This window comes from Gekko japonicus, unplaced genomic scaffold (genome assembly GCF_001447785.1).
Source record: "Gekko japonicus isolate JY-2015 unplaced genomic scaffold, Gekko_japonicus_V1.1 scaffold939, whole genome shotgun sequence".
NCBI lineage: Eukaryota > Metazoa > Chordata > Lepidosauria > Squamata > Gekkonidae > Gekko > Gekko japonicus.
Window position 1 is genome coordinate 318,897 of NW_015174301.1, and position 24,417 is coordinate 343,313.

Sequence of the window (24,417 nt, forward strand, 5' to 3'; positions counted from 1 at the left end):
TTTGGAAAAAAAAAAAAGTTAAATGTGACATTTTTTTTAATTTTTCCAAAAATTTCCGCCCCCCCCCCCCCAAAAAAAAAAACACAGGGGAAAAATGGGTTTTTTTCCAAGCTTCAAAATATCCGGAAATTTTACATCTCTAGAGCTAGCTCCCACTAACTCAGCTTAGAGGGAACACTGGCTACTGGTACAGCTGAGTTTGAATAAAAGCCAAGGGGGGGGGGGGTTTATTGCAATGTATTCAGCTATACCAAATAGATGGCGGGAGCTGAGAGCTCCGCACCACCTCCGGTGGGGCTGGCTCCTCTTGCAGCTCAGCCCAGGATCGGCTGAGGCTCCCCACCTCACATAGATCCTGGGGCCAGCTTCTCTTGCGACATGGTTTAAACCAGGGCTGTAGAACTCATTTGTTACAGAGGGACGGATTTGACATAAATTGAACTTTGTCAGGCTGGGCCATGTGTGTTATAAAATGTAACGCCAGGTAGCGGAGATATAAACTTTATAAAGGATACAAACACAAAGGGTTTTTTACTTAAAATAAAAGCATGCTTGAAACATTAGTATTCTTGCAATATTTTGTTTATTTAACAGTCTCTGATAACTGACACCTCTTGCTCTGAATTATTGCATCAAAATGCCTGTGCTGCTGCAATCTGGGAGGGTGAGGGGCCTCAGCCCAGTGCAGGGAGCAGAAGCTTGCCTATCTATCTCTTCTGAGCGACTGAGAAAGTCTGGGAAAGCAAGCTATGACACAGCAGCAGCAGCAGCAGCAGAACTGGAGGGAGAAGCAGGAGACAGACAGCCCCTTGTAGCCCTGATAGAAGCCCTCTGGGGGGCTGATGTGGCCCCCAGGCCGCATGTTTGACACCCCTGTGCTACAGGAGAAACCAAGCCAGCCCCAGGGCTGGGCTGGCTTCTCTCTCTTTTTTTAACGGTATTTTTCTTCTCAGGTCTACTGGACCAGGGAAATTTCTAGATTTCAAAAAAAAAAAAAACCCCACGCTGAATCCAAATACTATACCAGTACTGGGATCCAGGACTTTTTGGAAATACAGAATTCTTTTGCATACCCCTCGCACTGCCTAGAGATCTGACACTGCCCCCTACAAATAACAAGGTGGTGCTTAAGAATTCAACATTTCTCCAGCATCTACGCTAAATCCAGCTCTCTCCGTATCGTATTTACTGTTCCTCCAAGGTGAGTGCGGAATACAGAGTTCCTCTCCTTCCCCAGTCTATCTTCACAACCAATGCCTTATGAGGCAAGCTGGTGCCCATATAGTGCCCGTGGGCACCATGGCCCCCGCCAACACCTTTTCTGGTGCCTGCCAAGTGTTTTCAGGAAGTGAGCAGGGCCAGGTAGGGCTTCTGCCCAGCAAGGCTCCTGACTGGCTGTGCAGATTTTTTTTTAAAATGTTGCTTTGGCAGCAGCTGCCATTGCAGCAAAAGTATTTGCACTGCTTTACTGAAGTTAAGCTGGGGCAGTCATCTCATGGCTGGCTCTGCCTCCTGTGGGAACCATTCTGTGGCAGCCATTTTGTGGCTCCGCCCACCATGCCATGTGTCAGAAGAAGAGGAGGACGAGGAGGAGGAGATTGGATTTATACCCTGCCCTTCACTACCCAAAGAAGTCTCAGAGCGACTTACAATCTTCAAGGACAGCTCTGACAGAACTATGGCTTGCCCAAGGTCATCCAGCAGCTGCAAGTGGAGGAGTGGAGAAACAAACCCGGTTCTCCCAGATTAGAGTCCGCGCACTTAACCACGACACCAAACTGGCTCTCTACCACCAAGTGACCTCACAGTCTTACAGATACAATTCTTGATGCAGGCAGCAAGCACCTAAGATTCCCTGACCGTGCAAACACTCAGGAAAAATCTGTGCATGGCTGGACAATGAGAAGATGACACGGCTGAGAGCCACAGGACGCTTTAAAATAACCAGATTCACAACCAGCTGGGACAGGAAGCCACAAGTGGATCTGCCGAGTATTCTAGCCTACTCTTTTAAATGTCCTGTGGCCAAATCCTTTGGGATTATAGTCATGGCATCGCTTGGCACTTCCTACCTTCCTGATTCCTTTTATGGCTGCAAAGACTGATAGGATGTCCCTCCCGGGACACTGTACATCAACCAAGATCAAGAATATGAAGTCTTAACAACTGCTCCGCATTTATGCCCGCAGAGGTTCACGTTCCGCCAGTCCTGTGACAACGATGGGTTCCCACTTACTGCCCAGCCAGGCATTTGGGTACTGGAGTCAACACAGGGCACGCTGAAGCTCACCGCTCGTTTGGTTGGTTTAATCAAGTGCCACTTATCTGCCTGCCCTAGGAATCCACGACAAAGCACAGTATCACTTGCTCCATTCTCCAAAGTGATTAGGGCAAAGGCAGAGCTGAGATTTAAAAAAAAAAAAAAAGATAATAGCCACCATAAAGGTAGAGGTAAAGGTTTCACTTGCTCGAAAGCCAGTCGAATCTGACTCTGGGGTTGCAGTGCTCATCTCCGTTTCTGAGCCGAACAGCCAGCGCTGGCCGAAGACGTTTCCATGGTCATGTGGCCGGTATGACTAGACGCCGAGGCGCACGGAACGCTGTTACCTTCCCACCAAAGCAGCACCTGTTTATCTACTTGCAATTTCTTGCTTTCAAACTGCTAGGTTGGCAGGAGCTGGGACCAGAGATGGGAGCTCACTCTGTCATGCGGCAACTCGGGTCTTGAACTGCTGAACTGCTGACCTTCCGACCTGCAGTTCAGCGTCTTAACCACTTGAGCCACCGCAGCTCCGTGGAATGGGTGAGAAGGGGTTTAGCCCGACCACCTCTGCAGAGTTTTACTAGCACAAACTACACACACACACACACACACACACACACTTTTTTCTGCTGTTAGTCCAGGAAAGAGTAAGATAGGTGAAGAGAAGGTGCCAGTCCTTTCTGTGTATGTGTGTACATGCATGTACATGCAAGTGAACACAAATGTATACATGCAAATGTTTCTATCAGCAAATCTGTGGGGGGGATTCTGTCTCACTCAGTGCTCCTACACGTCTTTTTAAAAGCTTATGTTTTTTGTTTTTGTTTTTAAAAACACACACATCTGTTTTGGCCCTTATGCAGCTGAAGGGAAGCAAAAACAAATCCTCTAGGCCAGTTTTGGGCTCTAGACTTCATTTCCCCCTCCCTTTATTTATTTATTGAATTTTCACATTATTACATGTAAAACAATACTGTTTTTAGTATATTATGAGTCTATAGATACAAATTATTATTTATCCATGTATACATTCTTATTGTACAACTCTTCATCTATTCCTTGTATTATTACAGATAATCCAGCCATTTCCAACAGTTTCAAGATTAGTTCTTCTCTTGAAGGGAGCCTATCCAATTCTTTGCAAACAATATTCCAGCAGTTGGTAGGATATAGGTTATTAAATACCGATCTTCTTTCTTACAACTGTCTGGTATAATATTTAACGGAAAAAATTCTGGTGTCAAGGGTGCATCTACATTTAGTATTTCCATTAACATTTTATGTATTTTCAGCCAATAACTATGAGTCACTTCGCACCTCCACCATAAATGATAAAAAGTTCCAATACGATGCTTAAATTTCCAACAATTTTTGTATCAGGTGACCAGTGCCATCTGTGAAACATCTTATATAGATTTTCTTTATAAGGTATAGCTCTTGTAAACCTAGCTGCATTCCAAATTTCAGACCATTCATCTAACTCTATACTATAACCAATACCCTCCATCCAGTTAATCATTGTTGTTTTCACAATTTCATCTTGTAGATATTCCTCTAACAAAAAGTTACATAGTTTTTGGATCATCTTATCATTTGATGACAAGCCAGATCTTATCTAAGTCATTTTTAGTTTCATAGAAGCCTATTTTTGTATCTTTGTTAAATCTATTAGTCATTAATACTGTTTCCCACCATGTTAATTTTATATTTTGTACGCGAAGTTTCTACTCTGATTTCAATTTATTATCTTTATCTAAAAGCATCTCATACCTCTTCTTGTTTTTCTTTGGTAATCAACGTGGGCTTTATAAAAGCTTCTAGAGGTGAGACCCATTTAGGGGTTTTCTCATAGAAATGTTCTTTTACTTCTTTCCAAGTTTTCATCAATGCACCTCTAATTGTATGCTGCTGGAAGTTTGTATGCATTTTTTCCCCTTTCCATACCAAACATATGCATGCCAACCCATAGACAGGTCGTGGCCATCTAATTTTAATAACCTAGTGTTTTCCAATAGTAACCACTCCTTTATCCATCCCAATGCTGCCGCTTTGTAATATATATTCAAATTTGGTAGCCCAAAGCCTCCTCTATCTTTCTTCTCTTTTAGCATTTTCAATTTAATCTTTTTTGTTATGCTTTAAGCTTTTTTTGTTATGTCATTATAAATTGCTTACATATCTTTTCCATATCTGTAAGGACTTGTTTATTTCTTAAAATTGTAATATTTTGTGCAAGAAAAAGAAATCTCGGGAGTATATTCAACATTATTGTTGCAATCTTTCCCATAAAGGACAAGTTTAAGTCTTTCCATTTTTGCAAATCTTTTTTCATCTCCATTAGTAGTTTTATGTAATTATCCTCTATCAACGTATTCTTTCTATTAGATACTGTAATACCTAAATATTTGACTTTTTAGCTATTACCATAGATGATACGCTTTGTATTTGTTCTGTTTGTTTTTGTGTACAATTCTTTGTTAATATATTTGTCTTTTTATAGTTTATTGTAAGACCCGCTACTTGTCCATATTCTTGGTGGTGAGGTGAGGTAGAGATATTAATGGTTTAGGGTTAGGGTTAGAAGTAGATTTCATTTTTAATAATCGTGGCCAGTATATCAGAATTCAGTATATCAGAGGTGAGTAGAATTTGCAAATCCAAAGGTGCCTTAGGATTGGAAGAAGAATGAAAACAAAAATCAAGGGGATCTCTTGCCTTCAAAATTCAGAATGATGATCCCTGACAATTCCAGATTATCCCACATCATTTAAGCAAGATTTGTATTTCTATATATGGATATGTCAAACCCTTAGCATGAACATTATAAGAACAGAAGAGAAGCCAATGTTGGATCAGGCCAATGGCCCGTCCAGTCCAGCACTCTGTGTCACACAGTGGGCGAAACCCAGGGGCCATCAAGAGGTCCACCAGCGGGGCCAGAACTCCAGAAGCCCTCCCACTCTTGCCCCCATAGCACCAGGAATACAGAGCATCACTGCCCCAGACATAAGACCAGAAGAGAAGCCATGTGGGATCAGGCCAATGGCCCATCCAGTCCAGCACTATGTGTCACACAGTGGCCAAAACCCAGGTGCTACCAGGAGGTCCACCAGTGGGGCCAGAACTCCAGAAGCCCTCCCACTGTTGCCCCCCAAGCACCAAGTACACAGAGCATCTCTGCCCAGACATAAGATCAGAAGAGAAGCCATGCTGGATCAGGCCAATGGCCCACCCAGTTTGACACTCTGTGCCACACAATGGTCAAAACCCCAGGTGCCATCAGCGGGGCCAGAACTCCAGCAGCCCTCCCGCTGTTGCCCCCCAAGCACCAAGAATACAGAGCATCCCTGCCCCAGACAGAGTGTTCCATCTATACGTTGCGGCTAACAGTCACTGATGGACTCATCGTAGCACTATATTCACCTCTGCTAAGTCTCCTTTAGCTGATTTCTGGGGAATTGGCACAGAAAATACTTCCATACACGACCAGCTTGCCACTAAGATGAGTCAACTGCAGTGCTACCCTAAGGCAGGAAAACCTTAGCTCTGCTGTCAGGTAGAGAAAGTCACGTGATCTCTTCCTTGTGTGTGGGATTCCTGGGATTTCCACAAGACATCTTGCAGCCAAGGGTTCCCCGTCACTGCCCTGAAGTGACACCTCCTGGCACAGGTGCCTATTTGTTCCACCTACGAGCCACGAGAAAAGCTGCAGGCAGAAGGAAAGCTTAACATCTTGCTAAGGGCGGCACAGAATAGAACATTTACTTCACTCTTTAGTGAGAACACTCTCATTCTGACAATCCCAATGGTTGTCAAGAAACAAGGGACGCACTGGGGCTTTACGGGTGACCACACGCTTCGCTCGCAGCTGGCCCGGTTAAAAGAGGGTCAGGCACTAGCTGAACAGCGATACTGGGAAAAACACAGACCAAGAGTAAAGCGTCTCTTCACATGTCCATTTCCCTCCAGACCAAAGAAAAAGTTTAAGCGTTAGCTGCCCTTTCAGGGAGAGGGGAAAAATATATATACCTCACAATGAAATACTAGAAGGGGCTAAAGATAAAGAAGTGGAGGTGAAAATAAGCAGCATATATTCACAGCTAGGCTGTGATGGGTGGGAAACGACTTAGAGCTGTGTTCCTAGATGCAGACATTTTTCCAAGCCACAGCACAAGCTTATTCCTCTGCCTAAACTGTGCTGAGCAAAAGAGAGTCGTTCTCTGGCTCTAGCTACTGGCCGCCTTATTGCACGCAGCAGTCTCAGGAAACACGAATACAGAGATTATAGGTCACTGGCAGGCACCCCAAAAAGGGATTCCTTTTTGACAAAGCTGCACAAGAGGATTGAGTGGGGATGTCCAGCCCATGATAAATACCGCTCCAGGTGTTTATCTGGTTATTACTTTCACTTATCCACTCTGAGGGAAAGATACAAGTTAGGTTTGGGCAGCACCTAAAGGATGAGGATGAGGATTTGGTACTTTTGTGCCTCTGGACTGACTGGAAGCCAAAAAAAATAAGTACAAAGTCCATTTATCGACTAACCCGAGCATAAATGGCGTTAAATTAAAATACTTCTGCAGCATGGCAGGCATTCCCCCTTTCTAATACTGTTGAAACCATAAAACTGTGCACAAATGCTAATCTGTTTGTGGAGAGTTTCTGTTTAATGCTTTGGAATCAATATACACAATACAGATAAGCGAACAAGCCAGGGTTATTAAGCATTTCCTTGCACTCATGTGCCAACGCTCTCCATAAAATTGGGCGTGTGTAAAAAAAAATGCTTTTTCCAAACTCGGCCTTAAAAGCCCATGGGTCACCACTGACGTTGCAACCAATGCTCCCTCTCAGTTGTGGAGTCTTGTGAGCAAAAATCCTACTTTGTGAGCTGCTGGCCTTAAAGTCATGAGCGAGCGATTTGGCTGCTGCATAAATCAGTTGGCTCTGGAGCCTTCCTTCCTGAGCTGAGACGAAAATCTGCGAGCTGGAGGCTAAAAAAACTGCGAGCTAGCTCACACTAACTCAGCCTAGAGGGAACATTGATTGTGACCAGGGTTCCCTCTAAGCTGAGTTAGTGTGAGCTAGCTCACAGTTTTTTGGCCTCCGGCTCACACATTTTTGTCTTATCTCAGGAAGGATGGATCCAGAGCAAACTAATTGATGCAGCAGCCAAATCCCTCACTCACAACTGAGTAGCTCATAAAGTAAAGTTTTTGCTCACAAGACTCCACAGCTTAGAGGGAACATTGACTGTGACCTGCTTCAAAGAAAATGATCTTTGGCTCCTTTCACAGATAAGCGACTCCACAATCTAGCTACATAATATTTGAGCAGCAATGGATGACCAAAATACACGTGAATCTTCCCAAAAAAAGGCAGCAAGCAGGAACATTGGGAGCTACTGAACTAAAGAACGCCCCCTGCTCCTCCAATACACTCACTCTTATGCATGCATCTATTTTGGGATGACAGCCAGATAGCTAACCTAACTGATTTTTGTCTCAAACGCCGAACATTCAGTGACTGCCTCTTGCGGCAGAGAGACCTTACCTGTTGCTTCAATGTACTCAATGCATCTCTCGATAAAAATCGGAATGGGTTTCTCTGGTGTCACCACGCTGGTCAAAGGCACCCCGAAATAGTTGCTCTCCCACGTCGTCTTTGTGATGGACGGCCGAGGCTTGGGCTTTGGTTTCTGTTGAGAGAGAACCCTGCCAAGTTAACACAGTAGAAAACGTACACTCTTGGTGAACAAGGAAACAACTTGCTTGGAATGTAGTTTTACCAAAGCAGCCAAAATAGGCCAACGTTAAACAAAAGTCTGCATGATCAAAGCAATGGTATTCCCAGTAGTCATGTATGGCTGCGAGAGTTGGACTATAAGGAAGGCTGAGCGCCGAAGAATAGATTCTTTTGAACTAGGGTGCTGGAGAAGACTCTTGAGAGTCCCTTGGACTGCAAGAAGATCAAATCAGTCAATCCTAAAAGAAATCAACCCTGACTGTTCCCTGGAAGGCCAGATAATGAAACTGAAGCTCAAATACTTTGGCCACCCAACGAGAAGGGAGCACTCACTGGAGATGAAGACCCTGATGCTGGGAAAGACTGAAGGTCAAAGAAGACGGGGACGGCAAAGGACGAGATGGTTAGACAGTGTCATAGATGCAACGAACATGAAGTTGAGCCAACTTCAGAGGACGGCGGAAGACAGGAAGGGCCTGGCGTGATCTGGTCCATGGGGTCGCGAAGAGTCGGACTCGACTGTGCGACTGAACAACAACAACAAAAGTCTGACAGATTTTACAATGCTCAGGTAGTCTTTTGAAATATTTGGGAAAACGTACCTCAGAATTCTAACACACGGGCTCAACTAGCCATAAACCTATACTGGTTTTTGCTCAGTTAAGTGGGACATCAGTATGCGCAACTATATAATGTTTTTTCCGATTTATAAATAAAATGAAATGTTTTCAAACTGCTAGGTAGGACACCCACCTACCACAGCAAACGCTATAGATAATTGATTCCTCATAAGCAAAACAAGTGAACACAAAATGACCTGGCAAGAGAGTGAAGTAGCAGCAACCAGCAGTCAAACACCAAATTTAAATCCAGCCAAACCCTACAAGGATGTATTCTACTAGGATGTATTCTGTACATTCTCCGCTAGAATGCACCAGTGGAAACTACATTCTACTGGGGGGTGGGGGTGGGGGGTGAGACAGAAAAGTTCTGAAGCCCACAGGTATTTTCTTCCCACAGTGGATAAAGAACTGCAAACATAGGACGATTGTTTTCAGTCCCGACCAGTTCTATTCAAGCAACGATGTGCCAAGAACAGCTTAGCAAGCACAAACAAGGGCATGAAGCGGCAGGTTAAGCTACAACTCTGACTCTGTGTAGAACACCGAGGAAAAACCTACACTCCACAAGGAGGGAAACAACTTGACCAGTGAGACCCACACCAAGAATCCCTAGCGCCGAGACAAGACTGGTCTTGACAATTCTACGGCTCTCTCCAGGGCATCCAACTTCTGATATCAAAAAAACACATAAGACCGGGAGGGGGGGGGAAATAACCCCTTTGATGCCAATATTATTATTATTATTATTTTTAATCCTTGTCCAGGATTTCCGAGATTTTGCCAATGTAGATTCTCTCCTCCGATGCACACACGCACACACACCCAATTTTGCTCTGCTTTTTAGTTTGCAAATGACATGACCTGGAAAGCCAGTTTGGTGTAGTGGTTAAGTGCGCGGACTCTAATCTGGGAAAACCGGGTTTGATTCCCCACTCCTCCACTTGCACCTGCTGGATGACCTTGGGCAAGCCATAGTTCTGGCACAGCTGCTCTTGAAAAAGAGCCGTTTCTGTCACCCCGCCTACCTCACAGGGTGTCTGTACTGGGGAGGGGAAGGGAAGGGAGTTTGTAAGCCGCTCTAAGACTCCTTTGGGTAGTGAAGGGCGGGGTATAAATCCAATCTCTTCTTCTTCTTCTTCTTAAGGGAGTAAAAGAGTGAAATAAATAGTGCCTAGTTACCGCCTACATTTTCTCCTCTTTTTCTGTATTATTACTCCTGGAGGTTCATGGTGCCAAAAAGAATCGACGGGCTTCCAATTGCGTTTCTCTGGCACTCGTGTTCCTCTTCGGAAACGAAAAGCGGCTTTCTTCCCGCAGTGCCTGCTTCCAGCAGCTGCACACAATAAAAGGGTAGATTTACAGCACTCAAATTTATAGAACTAAGAGAAGCAGTTAAAGGGGCGGAGTGCATTCCTCATGAAAGGCTCTGGGATTTGTCTGATAACATGTATGAAGATTGGGGGTTTTTCCCCCAAATGTGGGCCTCGAGTGTCGGCCAGAGAGTGGAAGGGGTGATTCCTGGTGTGCGAGTCTGAGGATTCCCTTTTATTGGTTTCTCCAGTTTTTTGAAACTGCATCTCCCCTAATGGCAGGTACTGGATATAAATAAACAAGCACAGTTTCCCTACCACGACTTTCTCTCCAGAAGAGAGAGATGGCCAGAAACCTGGAAGGGAGGTGGACAGCACGTGGTGACTCAAACGTTTCAGTCAGTGGTATATGACTCAGTTCACAAGGAGGCTTCCAGCCTGACAAAGGGATCACGGAAGGGCAGGCAGGTGTCCTGTTATTCTGAGCCTGGAGTGGAGATTAACTTGCTCCTAGTCGGCGGCTTTCCTGGCTTGAGGACATCTGTGGAACCATGCGGCCACGTGGAAATCTCCCCCCACCATTGTCTATGCTCTATTTCCCCAACTAAAAGCGATCACTTCCTGTTTAGTCTGTTCCCATACAACTTCCTCTTCTCAAGCACTGGTGGCGGAAGAATACTTTGAGCGATGTTTCTTTGCGACAACGGAGTGCGTGTGCGCGGGCTGTGTGTGACAATTAGTTCTCAGACAACAGCTACTGAAAAGGGGGCGTCTGTCTCCCCCCCCCTTCTCTCTCCTACATTATAAAGCCGATTTGGGGTGGCATCTCTCCTATGGGGTGGCAGGATTCGATTCACACCAAAATCAGTTGGCTGCAAGAACTGCCACTCACAACAGGCGCCGTGGCCACTGGCTGCGTTCTCAGACTCCCACCCACACAGGCGGCGCCAGCCCAGATGTGCCTCAGAAGTCAGTGTCGTTGGCTCTGCTGAACACACCTGTCTTCCTCTGGCCCAAAGCACTGCCTTGCCTCCCCAGCGCCTTGCCCGTCTCTGCGCCACCTCTGCAGCTGCTTCCCCCGGATTGATGGCCAGTGCAGGTGGCCAGGGCCCGGTGGATGCCCTGCCTCGAATGGGCGGGGGGGACGAGCCCGACTGGCTTGGCCCACCCGCGCCTCGATCGGCTCGACAGGGGAGGGACGCGTCCAGCCGGCTTGGCCCGCCAGGGCATCCAGCGGGTGGGGGGACCCAAGGAAGTTACGGGCAAGGCCAGCCATCTTTGCATGGTGGCAGCTCATGCAGCCAGCGGGGAGAGGCCCGAGCCTGACCACCTTGGCCCACCGGGGCCTCCCAACAGGTGAGGAGGAATGAGGCCGGCCGCCTTCGCCCACTGGCGCCTTGATCCAGCTGTGGAAGGAGGGGTGCACCCGACCGCCTTCACCCACTGGCGGCTTGAGCCAGCAGTCGGGAGACGGACGACGCCACACTGCTGGGCCCACTGGGGCCTCCAACAGACGGGGGGCAGGCTGGGCGGCTTGGCCTGCGAGTGCCCTGTGTGTGTGTGGGGGGGTGCGGCTGAGTGGCTTGGCCTGCTGGGGCCTCAGACAGGCGGGGGGAGGGAGCCGCACACCTTGGCCCGACGGGGACTGGAGCAGCCAGGGGAGTGGGAAGCTGCCGCCCGCCGCCCAAGCTAGCGCCCGTTGTTTCTTGGTACAACGAACCTTCTTCCTAGTATGTATATAAAACAAACTGAATAGCAAATGAGCCAAAACCCTCTCACTTGGGAGTCAAGGGATTTGGTGACACATGGCTCGCCACATGCTCTGCTGCTTGCTACAACACAGGACTTACGAAAACCTTTGTCACTCTGCAAATTAAGTCCCCTGTGACAGATTATGCTTCGAGATTAGACGGAACGAGTTCAGCATATGTCCTTTAGGAAGTGGCCTGCAAGAACGCCTCGGAAAGCCCACTGCTGACACAAGCACATTCAACAGGCCGTTTTTATTTATTTATTTTTCCCGCCAAGTCACAGCTGCCTTGTTGGCCGTCCAGAGGAACTGGTTGGCCCCTATGTGAGACAGGATACGGGACTAGACAGACCCTCACTGGCCTGATCCAGGAGGGGTCTTCTGATGTTCCTATGAAGGCCTCAGCCTCTTTGCACTGTTGGCCCTCCAGAGGAACTGGTTGGCTTCTGTGTGAGACAGGATGCTGGACTAGATGAGCCACTGGTCTGATCCAGCAGGGCTCTTCTTAGGTTCTTATGGCGACACTGTAGGTTTTTCAAGGGAGGAGATGTTCAGAGATGGTTGGCCATTCCAGTCTTCTGCATCACGACCCAGGTATTCCTTGGAGGTCCCCCTCCAAATACTAGCTTCCAAGATCTGGTGAGACCGGGCTAGCCTGGGGCTATCCAGGTCAGGGCTCGACAGGCAACACCAGCAAGTCTTTAAGCAGCGGCTGGACAAACACTGGCAGTCTTTATGCAGCGGCTGGACAAATACTTGTCGGGGATGCTCTAGGCTGATCCTGCATTGAGCCGGGGGTTGGATTGGATGGCCCCTTCCCACTCTGTGATCCTATGATTCTATATATATTTGATCATGGCCCCAGCATACTACACCATAAAACCTGCCCTTTAAAAACGATGGCTACTCTGCAATCAGCATCGGGAGTAAAAGGAGGAGGAGGAGAAAGATCTAGTACTGAGATGAAACAAGGAAAGTATAATTGTGACGACTCCAATCTGTAAAAAGCTTTCACACTGTAACATCATTTTAATGATGCACAGCGCAGCGGGAAGACGACCAAATACGAGCCTCAAAGATACGAATTTCCTCCTACTTCTTAAAGGTGGGATGCAACATGAAGGGGCAAAGGCTCAATTAATTGGCAACTTCTCCCACTGTTCATCAACAGGAGAGGAGTTGGTGGGGAAACGACAGAACGCCTGGCACAACGGAGCTATTCTTTCAAAACAGACAAGAACAAAACAGGACCGGGAACCTCCCAACCCATTTTCTTGGGCCGGAGTACACTGCAACAGAACAGACCCTTTTAGGAATCCCCTCCCAGAGCCTCTGGCAAATCCAGTTGGAAGGTGGCAAAGAGCAAGGGAGGATAGGCGGCAGAAAAGATACAGCTGCTAGCAATGGAAGGAGGAGGAGAATCAAGAGTGGGGAGCAAATGTTAACGAAACAGAACACACACGGCCAAAAAAAAAATGTGTGAGAAGTGACCTTTTCCACTTTATTGGCCCCGAATCTCTCCCAGCCTGCTAGGCTGAAATGTTATGGTGCATGAGACTTCACAAAATGTGCATACTCATAAGCAAGATCCTGGCTAAAGCGGCAGTGAGCGAAAGGGCTAAGAGCACAGGCCCCTGACTGGAAACGCCGCGGTTTCGGTGATCGGCCAATGGAATCATAGAATCCCAGAGTTGGAAGGTCATCTAGTCCAACCCCCTGCACGATGTAGGAAATTCACAAATACCTCCCCACCAGTGTTCCATCTAAGCGGAGTTAGTGTGAGCTAGCTCACAGTTTTTTAGCCTCTGGCTCACACATTTTTGTCTTAGGTCAGGAAGGATGGCTCCAGAGCAAACTAATTGATGCAGCAGCCAAATTGCTCACTCACAACTTTAATGCCAGGAGCTCACAAAGTAGAATTTTTGCTCACAAGACTCCACAGCTCAGAGGGAGCATTGCTCCCTACCACCACCAGTGACCTCTGTTCCATGCCCAGAAGATGGCAAAGATGACAAAAAACCTCCAGGATCCCTGGCCAAACTGGCCTGGAGAAAAATGGCTTCCTGACCCCAAAGTGGGCGCATAAGAAAGGGCCATGAGAACTAAGCACTGATACAACCCTTCCTGACTTAAGCCGGTCTTGTGTCTGCCATTAAAAAGTGTAACTACTGCAGTGGCAGGCTCTTGGAAATGGGGAGGAGAGAGAAAGAGCGCAGTGCATCCACACTTGGCACGGCACAAAAACCTGCCCATATAACTCTGAACGGACACAGCACCCCACATAAACTAGGTTGCTTCCCGTGCAAAACAGCTACCGCCCAATGCAAAGCTGCATGGGTAAATTAACCTTGCCGTGCTGGTGTCGTGTTTAAACCAAGCCCAATCCTTAGCCAGAAAAGCTTGTTGAGAAATTCTCTCTACAATCGTACACACGCATTACTTGTGTTGGCCCTCAGGGACAACCACAAGTGTGAGGTTGCCCATTTCACCTACCTCCTGCAGAATGTAAGCATTTTTGGCCATCTCACACAATGGAATCTCTCTCTCTCTCTCTCTCTCACACACACACACACACACACACACACACACATACACACACACCCTTAACTTGATCAGGAAGACTACTGCTGTGCAGTCCCCAAAAATGGCAGACTGCTCACCCAGCACCTGACTTGGGACGGCCCAGGCTTGCCCGATCTCGTCATAGACTAATGCTGTGCAGTCCCCAAAAATGGCAGATTGCTCACCCAGCACCTGACTTGGACGGCCCAGGCTTGCCCGATCTCGTCATATCTCAGAAGCTAAGCAGGGTCAGCTCTGGTTAGTACATGGATGGGGGACCACCAAGGAAGTCCAGGGTTACTACACAGAAGCAGGCAATGGCGAACCACCTCTGAAGGTCTCTTGCCTTCAAAACCCCACAGGGTCGCCATAAGTTGCCCACAGTTTGACAGCACTTCCTACCTGCTTTCTAAGCCTCCTAGCGCCTTTTGCATGCTTATGGATTCCATACAAGCAAAAGGTGTCAACCGTCTCAACCAAGGGTGGGGATGAAATGTACAGCGAACACATCTTATTTTCCATGTGCAATCAAGAATCCTAAAGCACCCAATCACTTAATTGTGGTAGACTCTGCCATTTTCCATTGCTTATTCTCTCCACAGCGAGACTTCCTACTCTGTTCTTTCCAAAAGGTATTTTTGATTTGTTTACACCGCAAGCCGCCTTGAGTTCTGTAAGGCAGAAAGGCAGCTAATAAATGTTTGAAATATCACCACCACAAGAGGTTAAAAAAAAAACCTGTTGGGTGCGGTCAGACGGCGTGCTGAGAGCAGTTTAAACTGGTCCGGTTCTGACGCGATTATTTTTACTCTGAACAATCGCGATCACACGGGAACGTGTGTCGGGTTTTTTGGGTTTTTCCCCCCCTTGGTTTGCGCATGCGCATTGAAAAACGTTATCCTCGCGCATGCGCAGAGCCACTAAGGCAAATCACAGATTTCGCTTGACAGTTCCACAGAGCACCGTGATTTCACCGCTTTGACAGAAGATTTCCGTTTAAACTTTTTGTCCGAAACTAGCCTCTTTGGGATCCCGAACTCAAAACTAGTTACTGTTTAAATGTTGGTTTTAAAAACGCGGGAGCAGAGCTCCACTTATGCGCATACCGCCGACGCACCCCCAAAAAAGGCAGCTGTAAAGCGGAATCCTTGGGCTTCCGAGCAGGGAGGGGGGTTAAATCATCGGAAGGGGCTTGATACCAGAGGAGCCAGAGGAGCGATCACACAGGGGAAACTGTGGCTTTAAATGGGAGAGCTGAGAAAACACCACTTTGGGACTTGGTACCAAAATACTCCAGGTTAAAGGGATTTTGAGCCAGAAACCAACAGCTGGGGACAGGAGACAGATGTTGACTGTGTGATCGTGAATATAAAATCCGTTGCTGAACTGAAGGCGCATTGTCGGCGGTAAGCCACGGTTGCGCTCCACTTCCCAGATGTTGGGGTGTGATCGTGCCCGGATAATCCGCCCACCATCCGTGCCTCTCCCGTGGCAACCTTGCTGTATGACCGGGGCCAAAGACTAACAAAATTTGTGGTAGGGAGTCAGCACTCACTTCTCCAGATACAGCTAGAATTCGAATCCATCTGCCATTACATCTCGGAGAGTAGAGTGATTTCAGATGCTGAATTACAATAGCAGGCAAATGACAATAGCAGGCGTGATTGGATTAGGTGTGATATGCAGAGAAGTAGTAGGTGTGGAGAAATCAGCATTGGTAATGAGACAGGAAGCCTGGGTCTTGATTCAAGCCAGGAGGATGCATCGTCTTGAGCCTCATTATCAGTTGCAATTCAGCAGTCTCTCTTCCTAATCTCCCTCTGAAATTCCTTTGTAAGAGAACTGCTACTCTTAGGTCATCAACTGAATGTCCTGGAAGGTTAAAACGTTCCCCCACTAAGGTTGCCATGTCCCCTCGTCATTCTGGCGGGTGATTTGGGGAGCATTCAGAAATGTCCCCGATACAATGACATCACCCGGGAAGTGATGTCATTGCGCCGGTGACACTCTAGTTGGAGGGCAAAACTCTATGGTCTGCAGGCAAATGAATCATAGGGTTTTGCCCTCCAACCAGAGCGTCCTCTGCGGCGTCCCCGACAGGATGATGTCACTTCCGGGTGATGTCATCATGTTGGGGATGTCACACTGGGACATCCCTGTTCGGGGCTGGGGTTTCTCCCGCCAGCCCACTGGCAAGCGGCGGTTTTTGGATGTTGTGGTTTCTAATGTCAGACTTATGTCCATTTACTCTTTGTCGTAGGGACTGGCCTGCTTGTTCAGCGCAGGAGGAGGAAGGGCACTGCTGACACGTGAAGGCATAAAACAGAGAATGCAGAGCCCTCTGTACAGCAGACCTCAGGTTAGAGAAATAAGTAAGAAGAACTAGGTCTTGATTCAGATGGAACTCAGAGATCGCTTTGGGCTGGAAAGATGTCTAGGTGCAAGCCGGGCTTGTCCCTGTGAAGATGCAAATAAAGAGCATTCCTTGGACATGGTTACTAATGAATGGGAACTAGCGATGTAACCTCAGAGATGAGGAACCACAAACCACAGGTAGGCAGGGCTTCGAAGGGCTGCCCAATTAGTTGGGTGAGGACTACCTTTAAGTCCCATGTTGGTGGCCCAGCTGGAGGGTGAAGCCTGCCATGTGGCTTGGAAAAACTGGTTCACCGTGTGGCTGAACAAACAGGAAAGAGCCCTGCAACAACAGTCATGATGTAGAGATTGCTGCTTAGACAGACCTTGGGAGACGAGCATCCTAGAGGGTAGAGACGGAGGAAGACTTCTAGGATGGAAGTCACTGGAGAGGTAGATGGATCCCAACCCTGTTCTCGAGTAAAAGTATTAAAGAACTATCTCATAGTGGCCATCTAGCAGACTGTTTCCTAGCATTCGGGAAGGATCTCCCTTAGGGAGCCGGAGGGTGATACTCTCTGGACTGCAAGGAGATCGGATCAGTCAATCCACCCTGACTGTTCCTTGGAAGGCCAGATACTGAAGCTGAAGCTCAAATGCTTTGGCCACCCAATGAGAAGGGAGCCCTCACTGGAGAAGACCCCGATGCTGGGAAAGACTGAAGGTCAAAGAAGAAGGGATGAGATGGTTAGACAGTGTAATCGAGGCAACGAACATGAAATTGAGCAGACTCCGGAGCATACCAGAAGACAGGAGGGCCTGGCATGATGTGGTCCGTGGGGTCGCGAAGAGTCGGACTCGACTGTGCGACTGAACAACAACTCTGTCACGATCCTGGGCCTATAGTGAGATGCGGTCTACAGGCTCTAGGGAGGCCTAGTGGCACCAGGGAAGCCGGTATTAGTTTGACTACAGGGCCTACATTTCCCAGGTCTTCTCTGGACCCTGTGATTGGCTAGCAGGGGATTTGGAGGGAAAGCTTATACCAGTAGAGGAGTAGACAGTGGCGCCTGGGAAGAAGGAACACTTGCCCAAGGTGTGGGGGTTTTCACCCCCAGGGAGCAGAGCTGGTGAGGCTGCTGCAGAAGGAGGGATTCCTCATCCAAAGGGGGTGAGTCAGTCTGACACCAAGTACCCAGAGAAGGCTAGGGACGGTGCAGTCAGATGCGTTCGGGTTTCTTCTTTTGCTGGTTTACCCAATTTTACTGTGCTCATTTCCCCCCACTCATTACTGAATCACAGTTATCGTTAAATCTCTTTAATAAAAAATAGTTTGTTACTCTGCCAGGGTCCTTACACCTTGTTCGGTCACGCACAAGGTCGGAAAAGGAGTGTATAAAAGGGTAGGGTGGGTGCTCTGGACCCTCCCAAGGAGACTCATACCAGGGTGGTGGCAGCCATTGGATAACCTTTCTAGCTGCTGCCCGCAACAGGAAAGGACAGTTGGCTCAGGGTAGATATGTTTGGCAGATGGAGAATTCGGCTCTGACAGGTAAAGTACCTTGGTGAATCACGATTGCCTCCATCAGGAAGGAGTGATTAGAATGCCATCTGTGCACTCCTCGTCTATCTTCCTAGTGACTTTGGGGATGAATGTAATTAGATGGAAGGCACGGAATTGGCATTCCGTCTATCGCTGGAGGAAGGCACTACCCAGGGAAAAGTCTCCCAGACGACCTCTGGGGGCAGAACTTCTAGCATTTGGTGATGTCCAATGAGACAAGCGGGTCTACCCCTCCAGTGTGCCACAACGGAAGAGTGTTCTCAGATAAGTCATGGCCAGGGACCATTCATGGGCAACCATCCTATTGCAGTAGAGCATATCTTCCAGGACGATGTCCTTGCTAGCACCGTGAGCTGGTATCGGCATAATGCTCTATCCAATGGATCTCTCCTAAAGGCTACAGGCTAAGCAAGGAAGAGTAATGGAGACAGTGCCACTGTGTTTTATGTTGTATTTTGTGGACCTCTGCACTGCTTGTCCCTGCAGCCTGAATGCTGTTGTTCAGTCGCACAGTCGAGTCCGACTCTTCGCGACCCCACGGACCCCATCACGCCAGGCCCTCCTGTCTTCTATCATGCTCCGGAGTCTGCTTAATTTCATGTTCGTTGCATCGATAACACTGTCTAACCATCTCATCCTTTGCCGTCCCCTTCTTCTTTGACCAATCTTTCCCAGCATCAGGGTCTTCTCCAGTGAGGGCTCCCTTCTCCTTTGGTGGCCTGAATAGAGAGGCATAAAGTGATGCAGGCAACCAGGAAATTCAGACGACTGGTGTAGTCACCCTTGGGACAACCGGGGTGCTATGGTAGGGCAGAGGCACACAGAGAGACCATGCATGGCCATCACAGAGTTGATAGTCATGCACTGGAGCCCCAGTAGTAAGGAGGATAAGCACGGGAAGAGAGCTTGAAACTGATTCCGTGGATACTTATGGCATACAGAGGCAGTTGGTGTTGGCTCCAGGAGTCTAGTGATCAGTTCCAGGAAGATCCAGGGTATTTTGAGCATGATGGGAATCTCCCTCTAAGTGACTCCAGTGGTGATGAGTCAGGTGAGATGGCTGAAAATAAAACCTTGGGGAAGGATTCCAGTAACTGGATGTCTGAGGACTGAACCACAAATCACAGGAAAGGAGTCTGAAGAAATGAGACAAACTAAGGTGACCAGAGATGAAGTCCTAAACCTACTGGGGAAATTAAAAACCAATAAGTCTCCAGGTCCTGATGGTCTACATCCGAGAGTTGTTGTTTTTTTAAACTGTAAACTTTACCTTTATTTGCATAACACCCAAGTAACAACCTTCATCCATTAATCACAGCATTCAGATAAATTTCTCGCCTTGTAGATGCAAGATGTAAAAATCTGACCACAGTTTCAATAATCGCTGGATTTTGAGTGGATAATAAAGAATTTTGTCTTCATCATGTTGCCCTTCTTGATCTCGCAGCCAAGGTTCAATAAGTGAGGATCGAATATTAAGGTAATAAAAGAAAACATGTTCAAGGCTTTCTAGTTCACACAATCTACAAGAAAGGAGACTATTAGAGTACGTTCACCTGAGAATTCTTAGGGAACTCAAATGGCAGATAGTTGATCTACTAACCTATGTATGTAGCCTATCACTAAATTCTGCCGCTGTACCAGAACTGGAGAGTAGCAAATGTTACACCAATTTTTAAAAAAGGGATCCAGAGGGGAACCAGGAAATTACAGGCCAGTCAGCCTAACATCTGTCCCAAGAAAATTAGTAGAAACTGTAACCAAAGAAAGAACTATTAGGCACACTGAGGAACAAAGCCTGCTGGGGGGAAATCAGCATGGCTTCTGCAAAGGGAAGTCCTGCCTCACCAACCTTTTGGAGTTCTTTGAGAAAGTGAACAAGCGTGTAGACAATGGACACCTAGTAGACATTATATGCTTGGACTTTAAAAAGACTCTTGACAAGGTACCTCAGCAAAGACTCCTGAGTAAACTTAACAACCATGGGATAAGAGGACGACTTCTCTTATGGATTAAAAACTGGCTAAATGACAGGAAGTAAAGAGCAGGAATCAATGGACAGTTCTCACAAAGGAGGGAAGTAAACACTGGAGTCCCACAAGGATTGGTACTGGGGTCTCTGTACTATTTAATTTATTCATAAATGATCTGGAATTAGGGGTCAGTTAGTGTGGTGGCCAAGTCTGCAGATAACACAACATTATTCAGGAGGGTGAAAACCAAGGTTGACTGTGAAGAGCTCCAAGAGGATCTCCACAAACTGGGTGAGGGGGCGACAATGTGGCAAATAAAATTCACAGCTGGTAAGTGTACGACGATGCACACTGGGACAAAAAAAATTCCCGATGACTTCAAGTATGGGCTGGTGGGATCTGAACTTGCTGAGACTGACAGGGGGAAAGATCTCGGGGTCGTAGTGGTTAGCTCAATTAAAGTGTCAACCCAGGTGTGCTGCAGCAGTGAAAAAGGAAAAAAAAAAATCTATGTTAAAACGACCGATATTATAATGCCCCTAAAGAGATCTATGGTGCGGCCTCATTTAGAATACTGTGTAAAGTTCTGGTCACCGTATCTCGAAAATGAAACTGCAGAGCTGGAAAAAGTACAGAGGAGGGCGACCGAGATGACGAGGGGGTTGGAGCACCTTTCCTAGGAGGAAAGGCTGAAGAGTCTGGGACGACGAAGAGAATTTTTTCTCCCCCTCCTCAAATACCAGAACTCGAGGGCATCCAATGAAGCTGCTGGGCAGTAGGTTCAGGACGGACAGAAGGAACTACTTCTTTACACAGAGAGTGAGTCAAATGTGCAATTCGCTGCCAGAGGCTCACTACATTTAAAAGGGGATTAGACAGACTCATGGCGAATAGGTCTATCAGTGGCTATTAGCCATGGTGACTGAGGGGAACCTCCACATTCAGAGGCACTAATCCTCTGAATCCCGGAGCCAGGGGGCAACATTAGGGGAAGGCCTCTATGCACTGTTGTTGCCTATCTAGAGGAACTGGCTGGCCACTGTGTGAGACGGGATGCTGGACTAGACGGACCACTGGTCTGATCCAGCAGGGCTCCTCTCATGTTCTTATCAGGGGAAGGCCTCAGCCTTTGTGCCCTGTTGCTAGGTGTCCAGAGGAACTGGCTGGCCACTGTGTGAGATGGGATGCTGGACTAGACGGACCACTGGTCTGATCCAGCAGGGCTCCTCTCATGTTCTTATCAGGGGAAGGCCTCAGCCTTTGTGCCCTGTTGCTAGGTGTCCAGAGGAACTGGCTGGCCACTGTGTGAGATGGGATGCTGGACTAGACGGACCACTGGTCTGATCCAGCAGGGCTCCTCTCATGTTCTTATCAGGGGAAGGCCTCAGCCTTTGTGCCCTGTTGCTAGGTGTCCAGAGGAACTGGCTGGCCACTGTGTGAGATGGGATGCTGGACTAGACGGACCACTGGTCTGATCCAGCAGGGCTCTTCTGATGTTCTTATCAGGGGAAGGCTTCAGCCTCTGTGCCCTGTTGTTGGCCATCCAGAGGAACTGGCTGGCCACTCTGTGAGACTGGATGCTGGACTATCTGGACTATTGGCCTGATCTAGCAGGCCTCTTCTGGTGTTCTTCTCAGGGGAAGGCCTCGGCCTCTCTGCCCTGTTGCTGGGTGTCCAGAGGAACCAGCTGGCCACTGTGTGAGACGGGATGCTGGACTATACGGACCCCTAGTCTGATCCAGCAGGGCTCTTCTGATGTTCTTATGAAAAGTATCAGACAGTGGGGTACTCAGGACTGGGATCATTTCCTAAATCTGTTTCCAGTAGTGTTGGGATTGAGGACTACCAAGACACATGGAGAAACACCCACACCAGGAGCCACGGCAAGGGTGGAGGAGCTCATCTCAATCCATCTTCCTTAGGCTGACGTTTCTTCTTCCGGAGTTCCAATGGTGATCAGACCCAACGCTCCTGCCTCAAAGTCTGATTAGCCGGCTGCGGGCTTGGCAGAGTTGGTGTCAGCAGCCAAGGTGGATCAGCAGCCAGTTTGGTGTGAGAGCCAGTTTGGTGCAGTGGTTAAGTGTGCAGACTCTAATCTGGGAGATTCCCCACTCCTCCACTTGCACCTGCTGGATGACCCTGGGCAAGCCATAGTTCTGGCACAGCTGTTCTTGAAAAAGGGCAGTTTCTGTCAGAGCTCTCTTGGCCTCACCTACCTCACAGGGTGCCTGTTGTGGGGAGGGGAAGGAGTTTGTAAGCCGATCTGAGACGCCTTTGGGTAGTGAAGGGTGGGGTATAAATCTAATCTCCTCTTCTTCATCTAATACCAAGGAGATGCCAACTGGTCATCTACTGCGGCAGAGCCTGAGAGGGTTCCCTCCAAAAACGGTCTTGGAGTCAGGAAGATCGGTAGCCCCTTGCCTTTTAAGCAGACTTCAAGCAGTGGATGCCTAGCCTATGCTCCACACAGCCACCACCGTTTAAAAGCTGTCCTCTGCATCAGAGGAGCCAAGACGCCACAGAAAACAGAGCTAGGAGATGATAGAGACAACAAAGAAGACAAAAGGAAAAAAAGAACATGTCTACATGTATGCGCCAGTTTCTTTTTGGGAGGAGAAAAACCGGCCCACAAAGAGGAGATTTCTGAAAGGAGCGTTCCCAAATATTGTCGTGGCAGAAGAAAGGGACTGAACAGGGAAACGAGACTCCTCTCCCCAAGGCATGCGCAGTCAGGAGGATTTTCGTGTTTAGTAACTCCAAGGGTTTCCCCAGTGAAAGCTCTGCACCAGCATGATGCACAAAGACCTCGAAGAATAATTGCTCCTGCTCCCCGGAGCATCATCCAGAAACCTTCTTAGTGTATGTTTCCATTCCTTATTAATGAAGCAATTATATCAAAATCCATTTGCAAGGCACAATTAACTCCCTAATATAAAACGGCCATCAAGCCATATTTAGCGCTTCTTCACGGGGGCCGCAGCTCTTTTATACGGAACTGTTCAAAATGCCCAAGCACCATAATTTACCTAAGGAATTCTACAGTACGTGAAGGGAGGGACACACTCAACCATTCCTTTAGAGAAGAGTGTGCAGTGCTATTTGCCTCTGCCAATATCAGCAAACTGGAAAACACTGTGCCTTCTTCTACGCACGTGCCTTGATAGGCTTCTCTGACGCCCTGCAGGGAAAAAAACAGTCACCTCCTGAATTGGTTCCTGCAACCACCTCCTCTCTGGCCTTCGGTAAGCTGATCCTTGGCCCCCTGTACAGAAGTACATCACTGAAGCCATGCACCTCTCTCCCCACACTGGCTTCCTGTCCACTCTCACAGGATACGTCCCTCCAAAGCCCTGCATCGACTCCCCCCCTCCACCCTTACCTCTATGCTTTCATATCCCAACATATCCCTACCTGGAATCTTTACTCCTCCACCTCTGGCCGTCTGCAGGTCAAATGCTCCTTCCAGGGACTCACCCCTGCTGCTTCTTATGCCTGGACTTGTCTTTCAGGCCGTCATAATGATGCTGCCGCTCTCTCTCCCATCAAACCCTTCCTGAAAGCCCCACTATGACATGAAGTCTTTAGCATGGCACTTGACTACCTGATCTATTACTACTACTGCAGTAAAGGTAACGGTTTCCCTTGCTCAAAGCCAGTCAAATCCGACCCTAGGGGGCAGTGCTCATCTCCGTTTCCAAGACGAAGAGCCAGCGCTGTCCGAAGACGTCTCCGTGGTCCTGTGGCCAGCATGACTAAACGCTGAGGCGCACGGAACGCTGTTTCCTTCCCACCGAAGTGGTAACTATTTATCTACTTGCAATTTCTTGCGTTCAAACGGCTAGGTTGGCAGGAGCTCGGGCCAGAGAGGGGAGCTCACTCCGTCATGCGGCACTCAGGTCTCAAACGGCCGAGCAACTGACCTTCTGGTCTGCAGCTCAGCGTCTTAACCTCTGAGCCACTGAGGCCCCTACTTACTAAATTTATACTCCATCCTACCCCAGGAATGGGCTCAGGGAGGCTCACAACATAAAACCAACAAACAATAAAACAATAAATAGTAACAGCAGATAAAAACCAAAATCCATGCCTCATATCGGGCAGGCCCCAAGAAACTCCAGTGCCCAAGTAATATCCAGAACAGCAAGGGCACTGGGAAAGGGGTCGTGGACAAGGCCACGGACAAGGGGGCCATACTGGTTGAACGCCTGGGCAACTGAACTGAATGCGTATTTCTCCTCTTCCTGTTTACCCTTCCTGCTCATGCACCAAATC

The 24,417-nt window shown here is 48.0% G+C and overlaps 1 protein-coding gene across 1 annotated transcript in view; it reads right to left on the reverse strand.

Annotated features, from left to right (window-relative positions):
- ARHGAP35 (Rho GTPase activating protein 35) overlaps positions 1 to 24,417 on the reverse strand; it is an 80,558-nt gene that overhangs the window by 48,371 nt on the left and 7,770 nt on the right. The window contains exon 2 of the mRNA XM_015424112.1: positions 7,817 to 7,961. Coding sequence (XP_015279598.1) covers positions 7,817 to 7,961 — 145 coding nt within the window. The remainder of the gene's footprint in view (positions 1 to 7,816; positions 7,962 to 24,417) is intronic.